General features: G+C 39.2%; 2 protein-coding genes and 1 long non-coding RNA gene across 5 annotated transcripts in view; 2 read left to right on the top strand and 1 right to left on the bottom strand.

The window, feature by feature from the left end:
* LOC122981229 (potassium voltage-gated channel subfamily D member 3-like) overlaps positions 1-2,035 on the top strand; it is an 83,759-nt gene extending 81,724 nt beyond the window's left edge. For both annotated transcript variants that reach the window (XM_044349874.1, XM_044349875.1), the window contains exon 7: positions 624-2,035. In XM_044349874.1, the coding sequence (XP_044205809.1) occupies positions 624-861 (238 nt within the window). In that variant the 3' untranslated portion in view covers positions 862-2,035. The remainder of the gene's footprint in view (positions 1-623) is intronic.
* Positions 1-27,140, bottom strand: part of LOC122981232 — a 36,591-nt gene that overhangs the window by 956 nt on the left and 8,495 nt on the right. The window contains exon 3 of one of the 2 annotated variants that reach the window (XR_006403193.1): positions 23,994-24,080. The exons of the other annotated variant lie outside the window; for it this stretch is intronic. This is a non-coding gene — a long non-coding RNA (uncharacterized LOC122981232). Of the gene's footprint in view, positions 1-23,993; positions 24,081-27,140 lie in introns of those variants that run through there. 2 annotated transcript variants of the gene reach the window in all.
* inka2 (inka box actin regulator 2) lies at positions 11,084-26,701 on the top strand. Its single transcript, XM_044349877.1, has 2 exons — positions 11,084-11,746; positions 23,336-26,701. The coding sequence occupies exons 1-2, from the start codon at positions 11,675-11,677 to the stop codon at positions 24,581-24,583; spliced, it is 1,320 nt and encodes a 439-aa protein (XP_044205812.1). The 5' UTR covers positions 11,084-11,674; the 3' UTR covers positions 24,584-26,701.

The raw sequence follows: 27,140 nt of genomic DNA on the forward strand, positions 1-27,140 counted from the left end.
TAGATAAATAACATTCAGGCAATGTAGATTTCATTATTTGTTATTGTGTTTGTGGAGTAGTCTGGGGGAAAAAAACATGTCTGTAAACTTCATCTTCTGGACAGAATTATCACGACAGCAGTCACAGACAAGATTAACTCTAATGGGTTTTTTATGGCTTTTAAAAGAAATCGTGTTCACCGAGTCTGTGCACTGATAAATAGTCTTTATTTAACCAGGTAGAAGCTTGTTTTCACAGCCTGTTTTCACATGTGCATGTTACACATAAAATATACACATGGTCACATATACACAGATACATTCATGTGCCTACTTACATACACATGTACATAAACATGTATAGAAAGATACATAATGCATACAATGCTCAACGGGGTATTTAATTTGAGGCTGCTGTGTCAAAAAGTATAAAAACTTCTGCCAAAGCAGGCCATCCTCTATTTCTAAGTCCTGTACCTGCGTGAACCTGTCCTTCAAGGTCTGAGAGGTTAAGGGGAAGACAAGCTGATCATTTTTCAGGTGGGATACATGATGCAAACTGCTGGTATGGTCAAGAAGCAGCCTGTTTAGATTTCATTGTACATAATCACAGAGTCTACCTCTCGCTCTGTTTCCTTTTATAGTCGTTCAAACCTTAACCTGAAAACCGATGACAGCGGCAGGATCAACTGCAAAGGCGGCCGGATCACCACGGCGATCATCAGCCTTCCGACGCCCCCTGCTTTGACCCCTGATGGCGATGGCCTCCACGGGCCCCCGCAGCGGAGGCCGCCCCCACCACCGGGTCATCCTGCAACCCCGAGCATCCAGACCACAACAAGCTCAGCTGGCACCAACATCGTCAAAGTCTCGGCTCTGTGACTCTCCGGCTGACGGATGTACATATTTCGGCTCAGCGGGAAGGAAGAAGGAGGAAGAGGAGGAGGGAGGAAGTTACGCTGACTTTGATGGACGCACCGTGTCACATCTCACAGGTTCAGCAAGAAGAGCGATGTACCCCAGAGGAGTCACCAGTTGATGTGTTAGAGAAGACAGACGATGTAGAGACATTACTGAGGTAGAGGATTGTAGATATGTGAACGGAGAATCACGCACTCGCCATGCCGTGTATGTACTGTAGATACGGACAAAATTGCTGAATTTCTAATAGTTTCAAACAGCAGTACAGATGTTTTACTCTGGAAAAGATTGAAAGACATTGGGTAATTAGTATTTCCATCAACAGAGGATGCTGTTGACATACCACAAATTCATAGTAAATTTTAAAATGAATTCACAATGAAAAGGATACTTGACTATAAATGTATTTGAAGAGAGATAAAGTGTTGACTGTGGTTACTTGAATTTGATTGGTCTTGTTTGTGTTACATGTTACTTGTCTTATATTTTGAAAAAAAAAACAAACATTAACACCGTTTTCTTTTCTTTACAGCATCATTTTGAAAAGTCACTGTAACCGATGCTGCTAATATCATATCACTGAAATGTGAGTTTGATGTATTTGAGACTGAATTTTGAAAGAATGTTTTTGTTTTTTTCTGTTTGGAAAATTGTACCCGTTCATCATGTCAAAGATTCAAGCCAAATTGTGCTTTTTAGTTACTTCATGTCCCCGTTTTCTGCTTCATGTTTGAAATTGTGGATTTTAACTGCAGGGAGTGAGGCTGACCTGACACTGTCTTCATGACTTTCACACTGAGATGAGAAAAGGCTGTGATTCTCAACCTGATGGTTAAAACCCTTGAACTAACCACATAATGACTTTCAAGTGAAGGGTTGATATTTTAATTAAAGAATAAGACCGGTGAGTCAACAAATCAAATGAAAAGACCAAAACCAATAATGCTTTCTCACCTCCTCATTTGTCCCTACTGAAAACACACAAAAGGCATCACAAAAAAGTGTCCTTTTCAAAAAGACGTTATGTAATTTCCTAAATCAGCTACATATTCAGAGCACTAATGAGTATTTACAGCAGCCTGAGGTGTATACAGTGCCCATGTTCATCCTTTATAACAGTGTGGCTCACTAATGTGTTTTTGGAGCAGAATGGAGGTCTATGGCACAGAGGCACATTGTGTTGGGTACACATGAAATATTTATTTGGCTAGTTTACATCTATTTGGCCTTTTTAAATATGAAAAAACTGATATATATACACACACACACACACACACACACACACACACACACACACACACGTATATCTCACCGGCCTTATCCTTTAAAGGAATGAAATACATAAAGTATTTTGACGATATGAACACATGTTTATACTGTATAAATGTGATAGGTGCTTTTTGTCCTGTGGAATAATAAAAAGCTGCAGCTGTTATGCTGCCTCCACTAGCTGAGTGTCGTAGGCTGAGAGGGGAAATAAGATAGAGAATAATAATATTTGCACCACGTTGTATGTATTCATCATTAACATGAGAGGGCATTTTAGGTATTGAGTGCCAAAAACGTTGAGCACCACTGTGATATCAAACGACCACCTTGAACATTACAAGAATGGGGCCAATTCATGTTCAATTAAGCTTTTTGGACTGGAACTAAAATGATGCTTTATTATTTGTAATGTTTCAAAATGGATAAAAGAAGGGTAAAATATGCAAATATGAAAATGGTTTTGTGCCTGGAGCATCAAGTCACTCTCTTGTGTCATCTTCTCTCTGTCCTATTTATCTTTGGATAAAATCTGACGGAGCAGTGAAAGAAATAATGCAGAGCTGTATGTAAGACATCTGTAACCCATCTGAGTGTCACTGAATTTTCTGCATTGTCAAACAAATCTACCGGTATTGGTGCCCAAATTGGCTGTATTAGGTTGTACCATTTTGTGTCTAAACTTGAACTTATTGTCACTGAAAACATATTTCTTTGCAGAGTACAGTGTGTTCATGAGGTGGCAATTTAAATTGAAATATGCTTTTCCCTTTGAAATAATTAGAGCTTTTCATACAAAAGTGATAATTCCTACTGAGAGCTAAAAAATGAGTTTTAACTGTATTTTAAAACTTTAAATTTACATTTATAAAGAATGATAAAAGTGTACACAAGCAAGTAAAGAACAATAAACAAATATAGGCTAGTCTGACAGAACAATCCCAACTGAAGGTCTTTGCTGGAGCTTTCAACTATATCAAATGGTCTTCATCAGCGGATGGAGTTTGCTCACTTGTCATAGAGATGAATGTGTCGACCTGCAACAAATTTGATTAAAATTTAAGAATAAAACAGACGAGAAGTCCTAAAAGTGCTTGAGATTAAATCATAATAGCTACTGAGTTCACATGTTAACAGATTCGTCTCCATGACAACTGAGCAAATTCCCTCCGCTGATGCAGATAATGTGATACAGTTGAAAGCTCTGTAAAAAGCTAGTGGAGTGGATCTTGAGTGGGTATTGTTTTACAAATTATTGTCAATAATCAACTTTGATGGTTAAAAATAAGCTCTCAATAAGAAACTGAATTATTTTCACAGCTAGAGAAAGATGACCACAAGATGGCAGCAAAGATGCGTTCTGACACTGAATCAAGACAAGCGAAAATTAAATAAACCCTAGTCTGTTTTTTGTTTTGTTTTTTTTCTAAACCCTGGTCTGGTTTATGGCCTTACTCCTATGTGAATATAATATTTATATACCTACCTGCTACACATCTTCACTCATTTGAAGTTGATAGACGCCTGGTGTTTGGAATAGTTTGTGACTACTTGCCAAGTGTGCTATGGTTATCTGTATCAAATAAGCAATGTGTTTATTTGTCTTTTGGTTTGTTTGTTTTTGCTAAAGTGAAGACTATGATTTAACTTCATGTGTTTTTCAATCATGAAGTACCAAGTGAAGCTGTTTTGGCTGTATCAGTATACTTTGTGTTGCATTTCTGTATTTTGTCATGTTTTAAACCGAAGTGAAAGTATTGTGCCAAAATGGTCACTTTTTCCATCTTCTGTTAGAACAACAGAGTAGTGGTACTTTTTATGCTGCTATTAAAAAAAAATACAAACCCTTTAGATAATTTTTCTTCTCACTGTTATTGCTGAAAATAACGAGCGCCCACCCAGTCGTGGTGTTCATAACATGGATCTTGGTTACCACTGATGCAGTATCTACACATTAGGGCTATTTGCAGTATCATAGATCATCATCATGCTTCAACTGTTTTTAGAGAAAGCACCTCTCTCAAGTTCACACCAGTGTGACTAACGTACAATGATTACTATTTGTCATTATATGATGGACTTGACTTTACAGGCATTGTGGGGGTCACTTTTTTAAAAGTCTTGGCATCGCTGTTTGTGTTGTTTCTTATCTTTTTATCCTTTTGAATTGAGCTTTTCTGTCTGTTTGCTGTGTATGCAGTATTCTGTCAGTTTGTTTGTTATAACAACAATGAAGTGTCAGATGAAAATTAAAATCTGCCACAACAATCACGTGTCATCTTTCTTCTCCCGCCTGTCACCAATGTGGAATATATATATATATATATATATATATATATATATATAATTATTTAGTTGTTTTTTTTGAACGGTTCACAGCTGAGTTTCAAAACACTAACTTTTACAGAAAGCAGCTTTAAAATGTACACAGAGACACAATGTCAGGTGCCATCTTTCACATTGTGAGAGGACAAAAACACAGAGAGCAAATTAAATACTTGAATGAGGAAAAACCAATGATCTTTTCACCTTCACCTTCACTGAGTGTATAGGGCACTAATAACTAAACACATCTCCTATATACTCTTATTAAAGATTTTATTATCAGCTAATTTTAAAGACCCAACAAATTCAATATTTAGTTCAGTGGAAGAATTAATCAGTGATCCAAAGCCAATGTGTTTAAATAACAGCATTACAGTTGGTTCGACTGGTATTTTGAACATGACTATTACTTACAGCTGAAGTACTTATGTTAATATCGCTCATCATATTGTTGCACTGTTTACTTTCCACTTTCCCTCTTCTTTCCCAGAAAACAAATCAAGTTTAATGTCACATCTTTACTAACTCGTGTTAAATGGGAACAACTTATCAGAGGATCGCAGGTGTTTCCAAACTCTGACCATGTTTAAGATCAATTTTATTGTTATCTGCTGCCCTCTAATGTTGTGTTTATCAAGTGTATTTAATTATGTCAAATCAATTTTATTTGTATAGCCCAATATCACAAATTTGCTTCAGGGCGCTATAATCTGCAATATCAGCAATACATCATCCTCTGACCCTTGATACAAATATTTAAAATACTACCTAAAAGAAATCCTGTAGCAGGGAAAAAAGTGGAAGAAACCTCCTGAGGAGCAACAGACGAGGGATCCCTCTTCCAGGACAGACATGATATGCAATACTGTAGATGTTGTGTGCACAGAACAGACAAAGATAGCACAATTAAAATTACAGAAGTACAGCATGGAAACACAGCATGACAAAATTATAGCACTTAGGACAATTTCTAAGTGTATGAATTGTGCTAAACAAATAAACTTGCCTTGCTTTTGTTGTTTTTTTATGTAGGAAAGTTATGTTTCCCATAGCAAATAATGCAAATTCATCACAATTCAATAATTAATGGCAGATAAATAGATAATTTGAAATACATATAGATTAAAAACTGAATAAAGACCATTTTATCCTGACATGACACCTTGTGACTCATCACACAGTCCTAACTTTTGATTATTATCTTCAATATGAAACAGCATCCTAAATGTAGCCACAAAATGAGGACATATTATATTATATGACTGAACTGGTTCTGATATGTAAATCTAGAGCTTTGTAGATGCAGAGATGGAGAACTCAACAAACATCAATCAAAACCAACACTCACCTGTAAAATAATATGATGCCCAACGTCTACAGCAGGTTAGGCTTCTGACACACCTCTTAAACACCTCTTTCATGTTATCAACCAGCTGTTTCACTGTCAGCTCACACTCAGCCACATGAGTGATTCTGACGATCTTTCACAGTTTGTAACCAGTCATTAGTGGTTGTCTGGCTGATGACATCACACAGAAGAGCGGGATGACTCAGTGACAGGGGGATAGTGATATAACAAACTGTTTGGAGATAAACATGCTCATATCCACCTACGTCATAAATCAGCTTAATTGTTGGAGACATGATTCAAGCAGAACATCAAAATTAGATCTTTATAACTTTTTTTTCTCAGCAGCAAAATGATGCAGTACTCTGTGAAATGTAAATATCACTGAACTTTTATATGTTTGACCTTTATTAATTGCTGTTACAAAATGAAATGCCTAAAATCCACAACATGAGATTCAAATTATCTTTCAGTGGTTCATAAGAGCATAAAAGCAAAAGTTAAACTCGTGTTTTTGAAGTGGTTGATCAGGCTCCGCGTTTGACTCAAAACCAGATGTCTCTTTTCCCACTACATATGAAAATGTATTACAAATACAGGCACCATATGATTATTTGTTTCTCATCCTCACTGAACCTTTACACTGTTGCACTGTCCCAGTGCTTTGAAAAAGCTGTATTAACCCTTTCAGTCCCAGATCAAAAATTTGCATTTTTGTCTTACTTCTATTGTTCTTATATAGGTATATACTATACAGTATGTGTGCGTATATATGTGTGTGTGTGTGTGTGTGTGTGTGTGTGTGTGTGTGTGTGTGTGTGTGTGTGTGTGTGTGTGTCACTTAACAACATCAAATATGAGTGTGTTGCACATCTTTTTTTTTCAGAATAAACAGAGAAAGATAAAATGTATTACAAAATGCTTTTATTAGAACTCTGAAGGTGTCAACATTGACAGCTCATTTTAAAACTGAAACACAAATGATCAGTGAAATATGTGAAGTTTGTGGTGAAACTGACAACGATGAGCTCTCAACAGCCTCATAATCAATTATAAAAAAAACATATGCAAACATTGACAATGTACAACAACAAACATTTACTCAAAGCAACTCATTTTGAACTCATTTACTCGGGTTTTACTCAACTCAGACCATACCACTGACCTTTTTGACTTTATAGACATCAGGAGTGAACAACCAGAGTGTAAATAGTTCAGTGAAGCATCATATCCAATAAATAACACAAGTAACCATTCAGTGAACTCTTTACAGCCTATTTCTCATTCAGAAGAATAGGAAACAACCACACTTTGATGCACTTTAATTTATTCTAGCTTCACCAGCGTTCATATACATGTCACTCGACTTGCCATAACTACTTACAAGTAGAGGTTAAAATTAATTGTGATTGCTACTGTTGTTTGTAAGACAAGACCTGGTCTATTGATATGTTAATAGAAAGCGAGATAGTCGTATTGGTTTGTATCCAAGCCTCGTTTAAAAAGTAGATGGGACACCAGCGTCCTGCTGGGACTGATAGTGTTAAAAGTGGAGCCCTGTCTCAGTTCTACAAGTCCTGTGGTGACGCATCCTGAACTTTAGATGGCAGTGTACTAACATCTTTGGTAAAAAAAGACTCTACGTCTGCTTGGATTTAACTGTTAAAAGGCCAATAATTGATCATTATTGGCAACATACAGATACACATTAGTCCCACTTTATTCCTTTACGGTAAGCATAGTACAAAAAAATGAAATCACTGTGTTTAGCTTGCAGCAACTGGTGATGTAATCATATCTATACTTGATTTACAACATTAATTGTGTGGCCTTACTGGGATTATAACTCCCAGTTTATAATGTTTTAATGGGTATAACATTTTGAACTCTGTAAACAGAAAAAAACAATGATGCAGACAAATCATATTTAGTATTATAGTGTAATATATTTGGGTCGATAACATACTGCATCTGTGTCTTCAAAGCACACATGTGAAGCTGTTTTTTATGTATCTCAATGCAGATGACCTCAGATTGAATATTATAAATCACAATTTGCCTATATTCTTTCATTCTTTCCATAATTTAATCACTGCTAAATAATGTAAAACCTTCTAAAACTGCAGTGAAAGGTAATGAATATGATATAAAGAACTCTAAAAACTACTTTATACCTGACCGTAATAGCAATTGCCATGATTTAATAAAAAGTACTGTGTAATAATTGTTGATCACATTACGTGGCAGCTGCAGTACATTGATTGGTTTTATTACATATTTAACTGATTAAGAATGACAGTTATTACATTTCTACAAGTTATTACATTAACTGGCAGACGTTGCATCATCACAGTGCCTGGTCTTGTTTCCTCTAAATCTAAAACAGGAAAGTGTGTCATCTCATTCAATTACTCTCACTACTACGGTGCAGAGAAGTGACATTACACAACGAGTTAACTACTCTCACTTGTACAGAAAGACCATTAATAGACCTGATGCATAATTTATATGAACTTAAGGAGTTGACTAGTCTTGAATTCACGATTCCTGGTTCACCATTCATATATTGCTCTGTGAAAGCTCCGGGTTTTGATCTAGTATGGCTTTTCTTTGCTTTTCAGTTGATTATTTTGAGATGATCAGCTGCTGACATGGCAACTGTAAATAACAGCAAAGTTATTTTGTTCTGTTGTTGGATTCCAAATGAGTTAATTCATTGTTCTCCAAACCTCATAAAAGGCTTGTTAAAGAAGTGATGCACATGATTGTCTTTTAGCCTCATATTTCAGGTTTTATCTCTTTTGTTATCTTGCCAAGACAGGAGAGATCTGTAGAGGTTTCTGTTTACGACCAAAACACTGGCAGTGTGTATGTGGGTGACATCTATGATAAAAACTTTTTTGTTTAAAAAGTCATAACACCAAACAAAGTGATTTCATTGTGAGGACAATTATGTTTTGACTTTTTTTGATGGTTTGATTCACCCTGGTCGGAACACCCAAATGTCAGGGTAACCAAACAAGTCGTAACACTGAGTCACATAAAAGATAATAATACTTTCTGTCTGCAGTGATGTATAGTGAGACAGTTGCTGCTGCTGTGTTTCAGTGCTGAGTGATCTGAGGAGACATTTCCTTATCCAGTGTGTTCATGCCGTCAGCTGAGAGGAAGCGGGCACATGCACAAGAAAGCAGCTGCAGGTCAGGGTCACATTCGGAATAGTGAAGCAGCCTCTCAGTTCAGTCTAGCTGAACGTTTAATAGGCGTCATCATCGGCAACTCAACTGATAGAGATGTACAGCATATTCACGCTCGGATGAGCTAGTTTAAACAGATGTATTTGAGATTTATTTGTATCTGTAAGCATTTACTGTACATTTAAGTTCTCCATGTTTGTAGTGCATACATTTGTGAGTCTGTCCACCTTTACGCTAGCCGTAAAACTATTTTTATAGCCAGTTAATAGTTTAAGTAATTAATCAAGCAAAAATATCAACATTTGTTGGTTCCAGCTTCTCAAAAATGAGGATTTGCTGTGTTTCATATGATAGCAAATTGAATACCTTTGGGTTTTGGTCTGCTAGTCTTACAAAGCAAGAAATCTGAGGATGTAACCATGGGCTCTGGGTAATTGTGATAAGCATTTTTTTTTCACTGTAACATTTAATTGACTGAACAATTAATGGTGCAAAAATTCAACAGATAAACAATGATGCGAACAACTGTTATGCTATAGTAAGTTGCTATAGTAATATCTAGGCTGTATACATGGCTGAAACACTAAAAACTCACTAAAAACTGAGCAAAAATGTTAAGATTATGAAACTGCTTTGAAACTGAGTTCACTTGAATCTTGAGTCTTATCTGCAGAAGTGATTTAAGTTTAATAAAAAATAACCATAGCTGGGGAAAAAGTTCTTAAGCTGCAGTCATGACACTGAAAAGATCCGCTGCTTGAAGAGAGGAGCCCTATCGTCATATAATATTAGCTCTTTGAATATTTACTGTATAAAGTGCAACAGAATTAGACACACAAGTCAGTTAAAGCTCTTCCTCTCTCTTGGAAGTTAAGTTATGCTAAGATGATTTATTCATTTGCCCCATTTCATTTCTTTTGAAATCTGAGTTGGATCTACTTCCTTCTTTTTCCTCTTTCCCTTTCTCTCTCTCTGCATCCGTCCATCCATCTGGGATGAATCACTGACATCAGCCCTGATATTAAAACTTCCAGATGACAGCTCTCAGCACGAGGAGGCAGGTCAGAGGGTCAAAAGCACCAGGGGACCAAGTTTGCGGACTGTCAACTAAAGGTCTTAACTGTGAGGAACTGAATGAACTGGCAGAAAAAGTACAGTACCAGTCAAAGGTTTGGACACACTTTGTCAGTCAAGTTTACGGGAAGGTATGTCTAAACGATGGACTGGTAGTGTATATCAGAGTTTGGTTTTATCATGGTTGTTGTGCATTATGTGTAACCTGCATTATAGAGCTGGGTATCTTTTGAAATTGTTTGAAAGTAGTGATGTGAGTGTCTGTGCCAATACCAAATCAATACTTTCATTGAAGTCATTTTAGGTCATTCAGCTAAAGAAATCACAGTTCCCAAATATTAAATGCTGTCTAAACACAAGCTAAACACAAAACATTATCTTAAATTGGCAATATTTTAAGAATATGTAAACAAAATAACAAATCTTGCCAGATTTTCAATGCCAGCTTTCCATAAGTTTTCAATACTATCATCGTCTTTCCTTTTCTTCTTAGCAGACACAATATATTCTATAATAAACTGACTTCATGTAGTTTCTTTGACTTCTCCAGATTGGAGCAGAACATGTTTTATGCTCTGAAAACTTTAAGAAACGTCAAATATATATTGTGATTGACAACTTCCAGATTGGCTGCCTTGTACAGTATATGCAACACTTCCTTCCCTTGCTAATAAAGCATCCGGGTCAAACAACAAAAGCCTGTGGCTCAGGTGTTTCCTGTCTGACCGCAGTGAAGGTGGCCAGGAAACTGTCCCTATGGCCCATTTCATGACACATATGGTTTCTTTTAGAAACATCCTCCTTAAACTTCCTCTTTCAGTCCAATGCACTGCAAAAGTGGCTGCAGAACGTATTCGACTGGTCTGTCAGTGGTGTGGAAAAGAGATGTTTGCTTTATTTTTTATATTTTTTTTTATTATTTTTATTTATTTATTCATTTTGTTCTATCAATTATCTGATCATTCAGCCTTGATTCAAATATTTCCAGATGATTTATCTTTCTCTTCATATTTATATAATCATCTGTGGTGGACAAATCTACTCGTCCCTAATCTATCATAGGTTTTATCCCAGCCTGAATGAGAGTCAGTCTGTCCTATGAGGCTCAGTCATTGGAGGAAATTGGATAGGCAACGTAAGCGCTCCTCTTGAATGGGAAAATAGCAGAGAGGGAGAAAACGGGCTGAGCAACACACACACACACACACCACACACACCGCAGGCTGACAGTAGACAAGCAGCAGCCACTGAGAGACACACACACGGACTGAGTCTCTTGCTGCAGCTACAAGAAGGACCTCATTATCATTTTTTGTTTGGAGTAAATACGTTTTCGCCATCAGGAGTTGTTGTTTTTTTAATTAGAGGATTCGCGTCATTACGAGGCGCGCGCATTCCTCAGCAGGATTTGCGCATCTCCAATTGCAAATTGTTCCCTGCTCTCCACGAGAGCGCTGTTTTAATTTTTCACTGCTCAGGAGAAAGCTTTCATAGTCATGCTCGAGCGGCGACTGACGAAGCGTTTCATCTGAAATTCGTGTAGCCTATTTCCAAAAAAAAAAAAATGGAACCACAGCTCTCCAAACCAGAATGCAAAAACATGGATGCGTGTCTGAGACGGCTGAAGCAAGAACTGGTATGTTTCTGTTCTATCTACTTCTATTATTATCACTGTAGGATGTTGTTTTACTTTCATAATGTGCATTTTGAACATGTAGCATTAGCATTGTGATCATTTGGCACGCTAATGGACGCGCAAACTAAAAAAATATGAAAACAATTTCTCATAAAAAAATATTCAAAATAACATCAAATGTGGCGCTTTCTTTTGCATGCGTCCTGGCAGACTTCCGTATTCCTGACTTTCATCTGGTTTATAGTTTCAGTTGGGGGTGCATTTGTATTCTTTTAAATCGCATTAATCTGTGTAGGCTTAAAGCTTTGGGCACACCAGAGGCATGTGTACATATCCCTCCTCTCTCGATCCACGCATCTGGGACAGATGTTTTAAGCTTAATGAGCTCAAGACAGTTTTTTTCTTCCTCTCCTAAGCAGGGCTGTTGTTAGTCTGTGGTGGGATGCAAGTTCAGAAAAAGAAAAAGATTCAGTGTGTTTTGGGCTGTTGCAGTAAATTTAACCATGTGTCCATGTGTGTTGCAATAGATTAGAGCTGTAATGATTTGTCAATTGATTAATTGATCAAAACAATTAATTGGCAACTGCTCTGATGACTGATTCGCCATTTAAGTTATTTTCCAAGCAAAAATGCCAAATATTTGATGAGAATTTGCTGCTTTTCTTTGTTACATTACAGTAAAGTGAATATTTTGGGGATGGTCAGACAAAACAAGACATTTGATGATACTCTGATGGGTATTATTTCACTGTTTTCTAATGTTTTACTGTCTGAATTATCAAATAATCAGCAAATTAATTGATAATATTAATAATTATTAGTTGGAGCCCTACAACAGACTGCCAGTTTCACTCACTACACACTGAAAGCAGGACCACTCAGCAGTCACTCTGAGTTCCATCACATTATTATGCCCTAAATGAACTTGTCAGTCTCCCTCATTTAACATGTTGACGTCTCCTCTCCTCTCTTCTAAAAAAAAACAAATTTGTTTGATGGTATCAAATCCAGAGTGCCATTGCTTACCCCCTTCTTTGAAATGTAAAAACAAAATCTGTAAGCTCACCCTCACACCCAAATCATTTGGCAGTGGCACACTGTGTAGACCCATTTTCAAAGGAGCTTTAACTGGCACAGATTTCATTTGGAATCATCTTCAAAGCAGACACAGATTTTTTTTTTCTTTCTACCTAGCCACTGGCCCACAGAAAAGCCTTGCATGGCTGTGTGTTTTGCAACATGATCTGCTCTGTGACTTCTTGATTCGCTGCTCCAAATTAGCCACACGTCTGTGAAGTGGCACTTGAGATTTTAGGGGAGTAGACCTGATGCCAGGGGGACATGTTGTGTCATAGCTGCCATATCGCAGTTTGGTAACATAATAGAAGAAGTGCTGTGCCATGCTGGGGATCAAACAGAGAACAGAGAACATAGAACAGAGAGCAGATGCCGGTTAAAAAGCTGAGGCAGCCTTCCCTGCATAGGACCATGTGGGTTGCAATCTGTTGTTCAGAAGACGAAGGCCATCTCTGCCAAGGTTGTCACTTTTCTTTCTACTGTGACTGATTTTCATCCAGTGCTCAGTGGAGAGTGGTAAACCGGCTCCATCTGCAACACAGAGATCACAAACATCCAACAACCGACTTGCAGCTGCGATGCAGAGTCAAGTAGCTTTTCAGTATCACTTGTGCTTCAAAGACTGATGTAGTTTAAAAAGGCCCCTACCAGTTGTTTTACATGTTTTAGTCCATTTACTACAAATCACATCACAGCCTTCCATTTTGCAAACTGTGTTTTAGGAGTGTGAGTGTATTTTTTTTGCCAGGCAGCCATTGGTTTTCATTCATCTCTTTACAGTATTAAGTTAAATTAGTAGATTCTTGGAAAGTCATCACACTCACTAATGCAGTTTAACTGTGGATTGATTCGACTGAGCTTCATTACTAAGCCATGCAACTTTGACAAAAGTGAATGCTGACTTGATGTTCAGTGGGCAGAATACACAACTTCAGCAAGTTTCAAGTAGCTTTGTGACTCGGTGTTCATGTTAGCTTTTTTCTGTCTGGGTTAGGGGTTGTTATTTTACCAATCAGTAGTGAGGGACGTATCCATCCCACAACAACATTTTTCAGTTGACATGCTAAGCGAAGTTCACGTTTTTGTATGTAGATGTAGATCATGTAGATGAATGAATTATGCAGGTTTAAGAGTTGTTATTTCTCTAAGTTGACTTTTAACAGCTTGTACAGCTGCGTAGAACTCTAACACGCTTGTCACCATTTTCCTGTTTCCTGATCTTCGCAGAAAGATAATGTTCCCATTCTTGAACCTGCCTACAAAGCGTGCAAACAACCATAAATGAGTACAACACCTGTCCAATTTGAAATGCTGAAAAAATCTTACATGTGGGCAGTGATTCAGAGATCTAGAGCCAGAAAATGTTTTAACAGTTGGCTAACTGACTATTGTGCTGTATGGAAATACACTGAAGCTAATGTTGCCACAAACAGGTGGAAGAATGCATCCTAAAATGCAGGTCTAAAACTGTGCAGCATTCATTTGAAAATAGTTTTCAACTTTGTAAAGTATACATGATGTTTAGCTAAGAAGCTAAAACTTTCAAAATTTATGATCCTTTGAATCTTCACCATAATACACCCAAATACTGACTGAAAGTCTCTCCAAAAGAGGAAAATGTATGTAGTTTAGTTTGCAGTACCTGTAGCATTATAGAAATGTGAGTGTGGTATTCAAAGCCTGTGTAAAAGTCATGTAAATTACAACTTTGAACCCAGTGCTCCACAGTAGACACTCTGAAACCCAAGATCTGGTGCTTTATCAGCTCTAAAAGAAGAACAGTGTCATATGAAAGTGTGAACACTGTGTCAGGGGTCCGGAGGGTCAGTCTGTGTGGGGCAGTGTCAGGTCACACTTGAACATTTGACCCTTGACCTGACAAGCTCTGGGGCTATTTCTCTTGACTGCTGAACACATCCAGTGAAAAAGTGACACTAAAACCTGACAGATAAGTTTTAACATCAGGAATGTATCATCGTTTTTCATCTTTCTACTTGTGTTACTCTGACTGAAAACAGAGTTTGTCAACAGGCTGCCAGCCTCCATTTGTTCCTTAAAAAAGAACAACAAGGCTCCACAGAAATCCTGTACACATCATGGTAACAATGGAATATTTTTAAGCTCATGCATGACTCATTCTTCAGATAACAGACGTAAGCCTTTCCTGCCTATTTAAGAGTCGAAGATACAAACACTGACACGCCTTTGAGTCATCTTGTCTAAATGTTGGTTTCACACCTGCTTAACAGCGTCACTTCAGACACTAAAGCATAAACCAAAGCGTTTGATATCCTCACTGGATAAGCTGATTTCACATACATCATGTTCCTTCATCCCTTTCATACCTGAGGCGAATTTCAAACATGACTATCACCTTGGAATTTAACACCAAAGCCAGCACTCATGAGGTCATGAAATCTGAGAAAATACACACAAGTTTGAAGCCTACAGTATAGCGTCTTCTGGAAAGCTCGTGTGCCTCAAAGTTCCATGTTCTTTGTAACCTTTAGGGTGTGGGATCAGAAAACTTTACACAACACAAAGCAGTGTAGCGATTTAACTTTCAGCTCGTTTGTTTTGTGCCTCCCTCATGGCTCCTGTTCTCCAACCTGCCCTTCCTTCCCCTCGGCTAAAATTGTCCCAACTCTTGGTGGCAGCTGCGGGGTTTGAGTGGGTGATTATTGTGTTTTAGATGGACCTTTCACAAAGCCTGTTTATTATTATGCACCATACACATAACCTGCTTTATCGTGGTTCACAGGATGGAAAATGAAATCATTACCCAAGACGTCAAAGTACAGATTGAGGATTTATTGTTTCTGGAGATAATTGAGTGGTTAAGTCTGCTGCTATAATCATTTATGTGACTCCTCTGCTTCTCTGCATTGGAAGAGTCTTGTATTAATTGTTTTTATGTATTAAGCCATTATTTAAGAAAAAAGTCCAAAATCTCTGGTCCCAGCTTCTAAAATATGAATATTTTCTTCTTTTATAATAAACTGAATATCTTTGGGTTGTGGACTGTTGGCCAGGATGAAACACGATCTTTGAGGATGCTTTGGAAAACAGTGATTGACATTTTTCACCATTTTATTATATTTTATAAACCAAACAACCAATCAATTAATCAAGAAAATAATCAACAGATTAATCGATAATGAAAATAATCATTCGTTGCAGCCCTACTCTTAGTATTGCCTTCTCTGAGGTTTAGGTCAGTGTTGTCTCATCTGTCTGCCATTTGATGTTGGACAGGTAGAATATAGAGGATGTTTCAGGGCTTTTTGACTGAAAACAGCTGCCTACTGCAGCTGGAAACAGTCAGTGATGGGTGACAATGAGCTGAAAGATGGTAAAACGTCCTGCAGGGCTGAGGGGAACTGCAAAGTTGGGTGTTCATCACTACAAGTGACCCACATTGTCATTTGATCCACTGTTAATATTTATGGACGCCCATTTACTCCCATTGTATTTATAAGTCAGCATGTGCATACAGTACAGACTACAAATTCCAAAATGTTCTGTATTCCATACTGACCATACTGTACATAACACAAGTTTGATTAGATAATTCATAAGAGCCTATAAAGATGCACTGACTGTATAAAATACTGAACTCAGTGAGTTCTCAAATCCTCATAATGCTGCCAAAAAAATCAAGACGTCATCATGACAGCTTACAGCAATCACACATTTTCTTCAGAAAATGCTTCCGTTTTTTAGTCTCCATTTGATGTTAGACTAAGAGGGGGCAGGATCTGGAGTCTCTGCAAAATTAACGTCGCACTTGATGTTACCACTGTGGACTGGGGAATTGCCTGTGCACTTTCACTGCCCACACACACAGGGTGCTGACGTCAACTGCTGAGCTATCAAGCATCTATCTAACGACTATTGCTTCCAGTCAAGATTTACAGCCAGGAAGACACCAGATTGGGTCCCAGACTGTCTCCAAATATCATCTGCCAAAAGATGATGATACGGACTCTAATCATCCTGTGTCTCCCACAGCAGCGTCATTTTTGTAACGGCGCAAACGAGCTCTAGCAGGAAACAAGCTATTAAACCACATCCCATCTCTGAAAAGGCTGTGAGGGAGTCTTTGCTGAGCAGCATGTTACAAATAGATGTGAATAGATGTGATTTTAAAGGGTTGTTTCAGCCAGATTATACTAAACATAATCAGTAAACCAGATAGTTTGTGTTGTCTAGTTTGTCCAGGTTTTGAGACAGTCTGAGGTTTCTGATGCCGCTGCAATACGATGGAGGTATATGGGATGGCCTTGATTGCTCACAGCATTTAAGAGTTACATGTTAAAAATGCAACAATAAGATATCTTTCCAGATACAGTGTTCCCATTATTCTGGATAATTCACAGAACTCCCTGTCAGAAGCTTTCACAAAACTATCTTTTGGTAGAAAGTAGCTCCAATGAAAACTGTTCACAGTGAGGTCTGTGGATTATCCAGAGTAATCAGGATATTGTCTCTGAACAGATGTTGCTGTGAAACGTCTTTTACATACAAGTTTTTCAACCCTGTCGCCAGACAAGAATGTTGATATTGGATGATTCTACTAAGCCTTGGAATATTTAAGGTTACGGAAAAATTGTGGTTATAGTTAATGGTGAGGTAAATGTTAAATGCTGGTCTGTGATGGGACACAAACTCTGGTCTCCTTCATGAAACTCAAATGTTTAAAATGGCCATCCACCACCTTAAACATTGCCACTGGACAAGAATTATGAGATGAAGGGTCATCAAATATGGATGAAGGGATACTGGGTTCAATTTTCCAAAGCTGTGCACACCACAAACAAACTTCTCTTTACCTTCATTGTACTGGGGCGGCAGGAAAAATCTCAGAGACAGATGTCCCAACATCTGGGCAAATAAAAACAAAACTATCTGCATGCCACTAGAGGAAAGTGAGAAAATATGGGGATTTTTTTTTTTTTTTTTTTTTTTTTTTTGCAATTTGGATGAACCAACGCTCTTAAGTCCTACTTTCTGTGAGGACTCATTATATAGACATAGCAAGAGAAGCATATCAACATATTGAATATTACAAGTAAAACATTTGAATGTCAAACCTAAAAAACAATTAGTCATGACATTATACAGAAGGCATTTGTGTCCCATATTCTTATGATGAACATTATTCACACTTTCCCCCTCCTGAATATGACCTTGAGGACATTTGGACGAAACAGAGTCACCATATAACCTCGTCAAAGAGGCATTCATTACCATGTGCACAGTGATTTATTTCTTTTCAGCTGAATGCTGCACAGCTTTATTGCCCTCTCGATCGTGACCTCAGGGCTGTCCATGGCAGTCTGTGGCCTGTCCAGCAGTTTAGTCACAGAGACCCTCTCTGTATCCCCCCGGACAGAAACCCCATTCCTGTCCTTGACCCACACAGCCCACCATTCATTTTTAATTAGGTGTGGAAGGAGGGTGGAGTACACTAGCTGCTGCTGCTGGCCAGCTCCTTCTAAACAGGAAGACCCTTTAGGGTCTGATAACCTTGGCCTCACCATTTCCTCCCCTCCAGCCACTAACAAATAAACAACAACAGTGAATGGCCAGGATTTTAGCCAGAATAGAGCAGCGGTTTGTTTTTTCAATCTCTCATTAGTGTATTTATTTCTCACCTAATAACCCAGAAAGGTTTTTTTGAACACAACATGCAAGCACACACGTACATGCCTTAAGATAAAAGACAATGACCTCATTCAAAGGAGGCGTGTCTGGACATGTGTGGATGTGTGAGTCGAGTGTGTTTGCACAGTGAATTTATTTTTCCCTCCATAACTGATGGAGGCAGTATCAAGGCCACAAAGAAAGCAGAGAGCTAGATCTCTACAGACAGCAGTGAAGTAGCATTGATTTATTTATACTGTACTTTGTGGTATTTAATTCACTTGCATACATATTGAATGGTTTCTGGATGCATCTTCACAGTAGATGGATCTTGACATGAGGATGTAAAATCACCAATCAAGCTTTTTTTTTAATTACAATGGCCAGAACTTTTTAATAAGCCTCCATTCAACATTAATTCAAGACTGTCAGCCATTGTTCTTAAACTTTGAAGCATTCAGCCCTTAATTAGCAATTATGTCTGGTTGGCTGGCATCACTGCAGCCAGAAGAAGAAGAAGAAGAAGAAGAGGAAGAAGTGGGGGGGTGAAGGGGAGAATGTGGACAGTCCCGGTTTGTCTCTCTTTCATTCATTCAGCAGATTTTCACTTGGCTTGCCTTTATAAAATTATCTTTTTATAGAAATACACGCTTGATGGATTAAACGGCTGAAATAGTTGGAGGCTTTGGTTCAAAAAGAAGATTTAACTCAACTTCATAGGACTGGGTTAATGATGCCAGTGTTTCTGGGCAGTACAATTATTCCCTGCAGCCCCAATTTCATCCCAGCTCTCTTTAGTTTTTTATTAAATTAAACTAGACAAGGCATTTTTCCCCTCATCTCCATTTTTTCTGGTTAAGACTTGATGTGCTAGTGTAGGTCGTGTCAGGTCTGCGTCCTCCATCTTTGTCCTAATGAGGCCCTCAGCTGATTCACACATTTTTAAAGTGAGACATCTCAGGATTTACAACATCTGTGCCTTAACTAGAAACTGCCGCGGGTCATTATTTAAAATCACTGTTAGCATCCAAAGCAGACGCCAGAATGAAGGTTGAAAAGGCTGACATATTTGGGCCACAAAGTTCTGCCTTGAAATAGCGGTGGTGGAGTGCCTCGAGTTAGTTGGTATGGTAAAGGTGGAATAATGGGGTTTAGTTTACGACTGTTCCTCTGTTTGTTCCCCAGGGCACAATATGAATTATTAATGTTGCCTCAGAATAGAAATGCCAGTAAACAACTCAGTGTGTTTTAAATAACCACGGCGAACGCCTGCGATTTGGGGATAATAGGAAAGTTGCATGTGAGTGTAAAATTAGGGTGTTTTTGGTTAGCATGTGCAAACAGGTGCCGACCTTTCAGACTGCATGAGAATGGTTTGCTCAGAGGATAATATTTCAAAAACAAATTTAATACATTTAAGTGGCACAAGTTTCACGAGTAGCTCAGAGTGCAGTGATCCCTCCACTGATCCCTGCATAAACTTCACTGAAGCCAGATGTCTGCGTCTGAAGATGTAACAACAATAACCGCACGTTATCCTGTCATAAGACTTGTTGACCTTTGATGTGGAGGAAAGTAAACCATAATTATGCACTCTTTCCCAGCCTCTCCCAGGACACAGGCAATTACAGCTAATGAAGTCAGCCATATGTGTAAGGCACAAAGACAAGAGACAACCTGATTGTGCTAATTACATGTACCTTCGCTGCCTAATTTAGCGAGCCAACGAGAAGCTCTGAAGGCTTTTGTTCCCCAGCATGTGCATTGATAGGCTTATTATCTGATCTTGGAGGCTATTCACGCCCCTGTGCACCTACTCAACCATATGTTACTGACAAGCAAAGTGTTTTAACCTGGAGCTTTAATGTCAATGGTGCAGAATATTGGATAAGTGTCTTTGAGTGTATATCGTAGTGTTAGAACGATTAGTCAATCGATAGAAAAAATTAACAATTCTGATGATGGTCCCAGTGTCATAAATGTGAGGATTATCTTCTTTTATATTTTGTGTATCTTTGTAAACTGAATATTATTTGGTTTTATACTGTTGGTGTATTTGTACACATCGCCTGAAGTTGAAACAATTGGCAGATTAATCTGTAATGAAAATAATTGTTAGTTTCAGCCGTATTATGTAAGAGTATGTATAAGAGAATACGTGTCACTGTTCTAGAAAGTTAAGTTTAGGTGCTTCAAGAAAAAGTCTTGTGATATTCTGTATTTTTCTAATTGTAAATAAATCCTATGCAAAGACCAAAACCCACAACTAATTGATCCTGGTAACAATAAAATCTGATATATCTTATTCCTCTGTGCCATAAACACCCATTGTTGTCCAAAAATTTTTCAATACACATCAATGAGTTGAATTGGGTGACAAGTCTGTCATTATAATAAACAACTATAGTTTATTCTGAGTCAATCCCACAAACACCGTCCTGCTCTGCTACCACAAATACTCACTGGTTCACCAAATCCACAGCTGAAATTGTCCCCAAGAAATGCATTATTTATTCCTGTTTGAGTTATATATGCTAAAATCTACGGTGCCCTGCTGTTTTAGGAAATTATTTAGCCATTTTTAAAAATTTAAAGTACATATTCTTGACAGGTTTTCAAAGATTCACGTCTTCAGTAGGAACAAAATGTGCCTGGGAGACACAAACAGGGCAAATCAGAGGTATTAATAGACTAACACATTGTTGGTTTTGGTCTTTTCATGGCACTTGTTGACAGTAACAAAAATATAGAATATCACCAGCCTTATCTCTTGGATGTGGATTGAGTTTGAGTGAAAGAGTATATGGATCATAAGATAAATATGTGTTGTTGCTTTTTAGGAATTTTTGGATATTTGCCCCTTTTTCTTGTGAGTAGATAGAACTTTATTTTTAATATAATTTTAAAACCAATTTTGGTTTGAGAATGTTTGTTATGTGTTGCATCTGTCTGTTCTCCCATAAAACCCACAGTCTGCAACATTTCCCTCTCTCACGGTGCTTAAAGGTTGGTTTGTTTATGATGCTGTACTGTCAGTTGTCCTACGCAGCTACTTTTCCCACCCTGGGGGTCTACACAATCACTGCTCCCCGAAGATTAAGTATCACAGCCTGGTGTTGTTACACCTACAACCGACCCCCCCCTCTCCCATCTATACCCATCTACAACCCCCCTCCTGTGTTCTTATGGTGTCATCCATAATTGAATCCATCAACAGTTCTCTCTTCGACATCTAAACATATGGCGAGGGATCCCCATCACACATATACAACCCTCCTCCCCCCCTTCTCTCCCTCCATCCCTACTCATCCGGCTGACTCTCACCGCCCCTTAACTCCCTCTCACTCACTGCCCCCCCCCCCCCTCTCGCTCATCTCATTGTCAGTCCGTTTCCGCCTGAGTGACCTCATACCCCCGCCGTTTGGGGATTATAGTCTAGACGGGCAGCGCTGATTGGTTGTCATGCTTGGAAGTGTCCCCCCATTGGAGAGAGATACATATAGGGGCAGTCAGACTGATCCGTTTGAAAGGTGAGAGACAGTGACAAGCTGGCAGACGTGTAGACTAACAAGAACAGAGAGTGATATCAAGGATATCTATACCTCCTGCTTTGCTACAGAAGGTGAGCAATTTCTAAAGATTTATAATATTTGTTTCATAGAATGAGCTGTGAGTTCTGCTTTTCATTTTTGGAGGATATTTAACTTTAAAGTACTGAGATAAAGTAGCTGCTGTTTGTTGTTATGATAGAGGCCTGATTTATGCGCAGTAAATTACATTTATGAAGAGCTGACAGATGATACTGCATTTTAACTGACTGACAGCTTGGATTACAGGAAACAGTAGTTGTTGATCAGTGTAGTGTGCTACTGTAGGTGTTCCTTTATAGGTTTCTCACCAACATTTTCCCACAGACTCTGGCACATTTTTCAAAATTCCTTGCATGCTTTCTCTCTCCTCTTCCCACAGACATTTTTTAAAAAAGGGAGGGCTTCTGGCAGGTTTCCTCATCAATCAGTTGCTACTTTTCCCAGTGTGTGCATGTTCTTAGATAAAGATAAACCTGTTGTTATATTGAAGAGCACGATTCAAAGTCTGGGTCAAAGTGTGTAATGATTCAGGGTTGTAAGTTAAGACACAGGTCAGGATGTTGCCTTTGGGCTTTCTGTCTGCCTTCAGGCGAAGACGGTTAGCCCGGGTCACATGACACTGGCTCTTGAACAGATGAGAGCAGAAAGTGAGGAGGAGGTGGTAGAGGAAGATGAAAGCAGAGTGTATGACTACTGCAGCACAGAGGAAAGCAAGAGTGAAGACAAAAAGGGCTCAGAGGAAAAAGCAAATATGGATGAATGCAAAAAGGAAAATATAGATAGAAAGTGGGGATTTGAGTGAAGAAAAAAATGGCAAGCTAGTCTGTTTTACAGCTGTCATGGGTTGGATCCTCTCTCGTACGGAGGCCATATGGGATCCTGGCCTGTCATCCAAAACTAGGTCACATGACCAATAATTAAAACAAGGTGCGCAGCCTGGAAAACACAAGAGAAGAGCATAGTCTAACCGACAAAAAGACAAAAAGCTTGCCTGTTACTATTGCATGTTTTTATTCATTACTTTATGTATTTAATGCCTTTGACATTGTCAGTTAATGATGCGTAATTAGATTTTTGCTGGTGCTGAGATAAATGATGAACATGAAGGGGGGGCAATGAGGAAATCAGTCTTTGATGGACGAGATAGGTCCTGCAGGAGGCCGGGAATCAAATGCTTGAATTGATGAGCTCTACAGGGTCTTTTACTGTTACATTTGCGGATTTATTTTTTTTGTCTCATCTTTGTCTTTTTATTGCTCTCTCCCTCTCCCTGCAGCTATCGATGAAAGAAGCAGGAGATGGCCTCCACGCTCAGATGAATTCAATGATGGGAGCCCTCCAGGAACTCAAGCTCCTCCAGGTTCAGACAGCGCTAGAAAACCTTGACATTTCGGGTCGGCCCATTAACCGGGGACTCCCTCATCCTGCTCCGCCAGCTTGTTCTGACGCATCAGCTGCAGCAGCTTCAGCATCAGGCGAGAATCACATGTTGAGCACAAGTAATACCATGTCTGAGGAGGCCAGTCCAAATCCAATGCCAAGTCCAAGGCCATCTTTGGAGAGCAGAGCCACCTTCAGTCAAGATGACCACAGCCCATCCCGAAACAGAAGCAGCCTGGGAGCCTCGTCTTCCTCGACGTCCAGCCTAGAGAGTGAAAGTGCAACGAGTGAGAGAAGTGAAAGAGGTGCAAGAAGCGAGAACGACCTTGAGTCTATACCCAGGAGGTGGTCAGGATACATGGCACCACAGGTGGACTTCTATGGACCAATGGTGGGTAACCCTCCACCAGAGCCCTACCCTCAGCCACAGCCTCCCCGGCGTGCTCAGGTGGTGGACCTGCCTGGGATCCTGTACAGCCTTTCCAGAGAGGGTCCTTCACTGGACAGCGACTACTCCCAGGACAGCACAGACGACGCTAGTGACTGGACGTCTTCACTCATGAGCCGCAGCCGCAACCGTCAGCCTTTGGTGCTGGGCGACAACGTCTTCGCTGACCTCGTGGGCAACTGGCTGGACCTGCCTGAGGTGGAGAGGGAGGAAATGGAGGAAGAAGAGAAGAGGAGAGAGGAGAGGACAGCGGACGGTGGGGCAGACAGACCGGACACCCCGGCTCATCCTCTCCGCCTCAGTCGCTCACAGGAGATCTGCAGGAAGTTCTCGCTCACCACAAACATCTTCAAGAAGTTCCTGCGCAGTGTCCGGCCTGACAGGGACAAGCTGCTCAAGGAGAGGCCCGGCTGGATGGCGCCTGAGCTCTCGGAGGGCGACCTCTTCAAAAGGCCGAAGAAACTGGTTCCAAAAAGTTCAAAAGGCAGCTTCTATCTGCCGTTCTGGGCAAACGGACAGCAGGGGAAAGGCAGACCGTGTCCGCACCCAGCTGAAGCAGAGAGCAACCAACACCATCACTTCCACCAGCTTCACCAGCAGCCATTTGCAGGGATTTATTTAGACAGGAGACAGCCAGAGACTGGTCTGGAGAAAATGCAGCCCTTGTTTGACTATAACACAGCTGTGTGGGTCTGACAGTCAGTTTCAGGCCAACAGACTGCCAGTGATGCCAGATTGAGTGAGTGACAGGTGCTGGGGGATTTGGCCGTGTTGGAAGGGAATGAATGAAAGACTGAGAGGCTTGGATACAGTTATCTTCCAAAAATGAACTTCACATCCACCACATCCTGCGACTGAGAGATTATCAGGGCAACATTTTGTCTGACAATCCTAAAACTTAAACCTCGTTTGCTGTGTGTGTGTGTGTGTGTGCGTGTGTGAATGTGTGTGCGTGTGTGTGCTGGAGGGTGTCTGAGACAGAGTCAGAGAGAGACATTTCTGAGGATTTATGCTGCAAGTTTTATATTATTCAAATTTCTTTTCATGTGTGTGCGCGCATGAATAACTGTGCTCTCTGGATGTCTTAAAAGACGGTACTGAAATGGACATTTTTCTCAGAATGTCTCCATTAATTTACTTCTATCATTACAATTCTTTATAAAAACACCCGCAAACTTCTTCACTTCTGTGCTACAGGACACAATCTCATATATCTCACTTATTTGCATCTATTAATAGAACACCAACTGTTGGATTGCATGGTTACCATTTTATAAATGATGCTACAAACAGCTGTTACTGAACGCACTGCCACTAAAAAACACAGTCATATGCTCCCTTTTGTTTCCAACAGCCCAGGAAGCCTTGGAAACTCAGGTTTAACTGAACCCATCAGTCTCATTCACCTTGCTCAGGGACTGAATGTTACACAGGAGGAAACTATGAGACACTGCCACATTTAAAAGGGTTTTACATAGAGTTTAGAGAAGTCTAGTCTCATCTCATCTTGCCTAGTAGGACATAACAGCAATACAGTGCATGACTAGATCACACCATCAAAGATTGCACATTAAACTTTGAGATTTGTCCCTCGTAATCAGCGATGTTGTGCTTGCCGTCATGTTAGAAATTCTCATTGTTTCTCTGCTGTGTAGACACGGCACATGTTGAGTCAACTGTCAGTCCTCCTGGGCTGTAACGCCATGAGAGGAGGGTGGAAAGATGGCACAGCCAACCACGAGTACTGACTGACTGACTGCCATCTGGTACCGGAACATTATGTAAAGCTCGTTCACTACAGGCTCAGCGAAGATGCAAAACAGGCTCATTTAATCCCAAAGCTTTGTAGATGAACTGAATTATGACGATGGTTGCACATGCTGTATATACACAGGTGGATACATTACAGGGCTGTAACAGTGATGAGACAGTTGAGAGGAAAGTTATCTTTATCAGACAGGATTCAAGTTGCAGACTAAATGTACAGAGCATTGTACATATTTGTCATCAACCAAGCAGCAGCAATAACAAGCATTTACTATAATATGCCATTGCATGATTTTCATTATTCTGCACACATAAATATTTCAAACTAACTTTACAGTTCTTACCAGAATATGTCAACAACGCCACCACATGTACTGAAACCACAAACTGATGAGTTAATCTTTGACCTACAGTATCTGTTCTCTTGTATCATATAAACTGTTTCAGTGGTTTTCATTTCGAGATGCATTATGACAAAAAAAAAAAAAAAAACTACAGCTTCCCTCACAAATTCCCTCAGGATTTCAGATGACACTGCCCACTCTGACTCAAAACACTTAGTTGTTTTTATAGAGGAACACTGTTATGCAAGGACAATCTGATACTCTTAACTTATCATTATGAAAAAAAACAGTTAATTTCACTCAGTTTTAAACATAATACCAGACCAATCAACTTAGCCAGCAGGGATTAGGCCTTCGGTCTTTTGAGTGTCTTGGCCAGTCGATCCATATGGTGTTGTCTCAGTATTCAGGTCAATACATACTGCACGTTCTGAGGGTCCAATATACACACACACACAGACAGTTTCTGCTGAGACAGTTGTGCCATAAGGCACAGTCTGAGATGTCATATCACACAGTATGTGTATGTAAATGTAACGTTTATTTCTTCCTATTTACAGTTCTTTAAGTGTAATTTTCTGCACTGTTATTGATATTTTTCATCAGGGTTCTGCGAACCCTCAGTAGTGATTCTGTGTCATGTGCACTGTAAAACTGTCACTGACTCTTTGTAAATTAAATCTGTTTTCAGAAAGAAATGTCACTCTGTGTCTTGACTTTAGTTTTGTGCATCGGTTTGTAAAAATCTGTTGATTTATTGGTTTGTGGAACACTTTCACAATTGTTCTTGTGTGGAGCTGAAACATTACAGCAAGTTGTAATCAATACTATAATATTCATAACAATATTCATAACTACAGTATATTTTTCTAATTCTACAAATTTAATAATATGGCAAAATTATTCAAAATCACATATACAATAGTAACATAACATTGATTTTCGATGTAATTACTGTAACTGTGTTTTATTGCCCATTACATCTGAGAAAACCTCAGCTGATGTTTTTAATTACTATTTGCTTGGAATCATTCATTCGGGCTGCAGAATTTAATTTAATAAAAAAACAACCCTACTGGGTAAGCTCAAACAAGCACAAATTTTCAAAGTATTGCAGTATACTACGCGTAAAAAAATAGTTA

Source organism: Thunnus albacares, chromosome 4, assembly GCF_914725855.1.
Source record: "Thunnus albacares chromosome 4, fThuAlb1.1, whole genome shotgun sequence".
Lineage (NCBI taxonomy): Eukaryota > Metazoa > Chordata > Actinopteri > Scombriformes > Scombridae > Thunnus > Thunnus albacares.

Excerpts from the sequence above, each read along its gene's own strand:
- inka2 (XM_044349877.1), top strand. The coding sequence starts at position 11,675 with ATGGAACCACAGCTCTCCAAACCAGAATGCAAAAACATGGATGCGTGT. Across the intron at positions 11,747-23,335 it reads GACGGCTGAAGCAAGAACTG|CTATCGATGAAAGAAGCAGG; the intron begins GTATGTTTCTGT and ends CTCTCCCTGCAG.